The sequence below is a fragment of the Acomys minous genome, assembly GCF_964271855.1.
Source record: "Acomys minous genome assembly, chromosome: 17".
NCBI classification, from domain to species: domain Eukaryota; kingdom Metazoa; phylum Chordata; class Mammalia; order Rodentia; family Muridae; genus Acomys; species Acomys minous.
In genome coordinates this window covers 71,881,481-71,882,704 of record NC_140500.1, presented here as the reverse complement: position 1 = coordinate 71,882,704, position 1,224 = coordinate 71,881,481, and the positions used below count along the sequence as shown (strand labels likewise).

Below are 1,224 nucleotides of genomic sequence, written 5' to 3'. Positions count from 1 at the left end.
GACCATTCTGATTGGGTAAGATCAAATATAAGACTAGTTTTGATTTGCATTTCCCTGATGACTAAGGACATTGAACATTTCTTCCGCCCCCCCCCCAGGGGAGGAAACAAGAATCACATGTGCAACAGTAGCAACACACATTTTTTTCTCCAATTCTAGACAGCTCCAAGTTTCAGTTCTTCGCCCTGGGAGGTGGCCTGTACCCACCCACAACCACAGCGAGGTCTCGCTCATAGGGCTCTAAGGCCAACTGTTCTTGGGCGTCACGTTCTCCTACTGCATCTTCTTCACTTCAGACGCAAACTCAGCTTCTGCGGAGGCTGAGGAGCCAATGCAGTTGGCCTTAATGAAAATCACAAAGTGTCCTCCATGCGGCAGGAAGGTGTGGGCGTTCAGGGCCACAGTCCGGGTTTGGTCTAGCTGGCCTGCATCGGCAAAGATCACATCCACCATTGCGATAAGCGCGCAGTACTTGTGTGGGTGCCGAGCATCTTCCATCACAGGAATAATGTTGGTCCTCTTCTTGGCCAAGTTGAGGTCACGGCCAGAGCGGTGGGGGAACTCATCTGCATAGACCGGATCATTAGGGCTGACAATAGCAGAGACGTGGGAGACGGTGGTGCCTGAGGCTGCACCAAGATTGAGCACCTCGGGCCCCGGCTTGATGTGGATTTGGTCCACGCCGCCAAGGATTGCTGCTGCCACCTTGGAGCGGAAGGGGTTCCAGGCTTGGTACTCAATTTTGTCATCTCCCTCTGAAATAGAGACTCTCTTCTCTCCATACACAGATTCTCCAGGGACCAGGTTCTTTATAACAAGAGCATCCTTTCTGCGCCAGTTAAAGACGCCTTCATGCCGATGTAGTTTCGCCATCACATTCTTCCCTGACTGGTTTCCTCTTTTGCCTCCCCAGCCACCACCTCAACCCTGGCTGCCCCCAGACTGTAAGCCTCCACCTCCTCCTCCACCTACCCCTCCCCCTTCTCCCCCTCCATCCCCTCCTCCCTCTCCACCTCCTCCACCTCCCCCACCTCCTCCTCCACCTCCACCTCCACCTCCTCCTCCACTCCCTCAGCCTGGACCTTGGCCATGTTGGAGCTCACTTTGTAGACCAAGCTGACCTCAAACTCACAGCAATCTGCCTTTCTCTGCCTCTCTGAATGCTGGGGTTATAGGCATGCACCACGACACCTGGCCCGTATCTCATTTTTAAATTGGGTTATT

At 53.7% G+C, this 1,224-nt stretch overlaps 1 protein-coding gene across 1 annotated transcript; it reads right to left on the bottom strand.

Annotated features, from left to right (window-relative positions):
* Nucleotides 1-172: 172 nt before the first annotated feature.
* On the bottom strand, nucleotides 173-880 carry LOC311588801 (rRNA 2'-O-methyltransferase fibrillarin-like; the record flags this gene model as incomplete). The annotated part of the gene is given in 2 exon segments (XM_084766773.1): nucleotides 173-276; nucleotides 279-880. Coding segments are annotated over 2 exon segments (699 nt in total). The 5' UTR covers nucleotides 874-880.
* Between the last annotated feature and the right edge of the window lie 344 nt (nucleotides 881-1,224).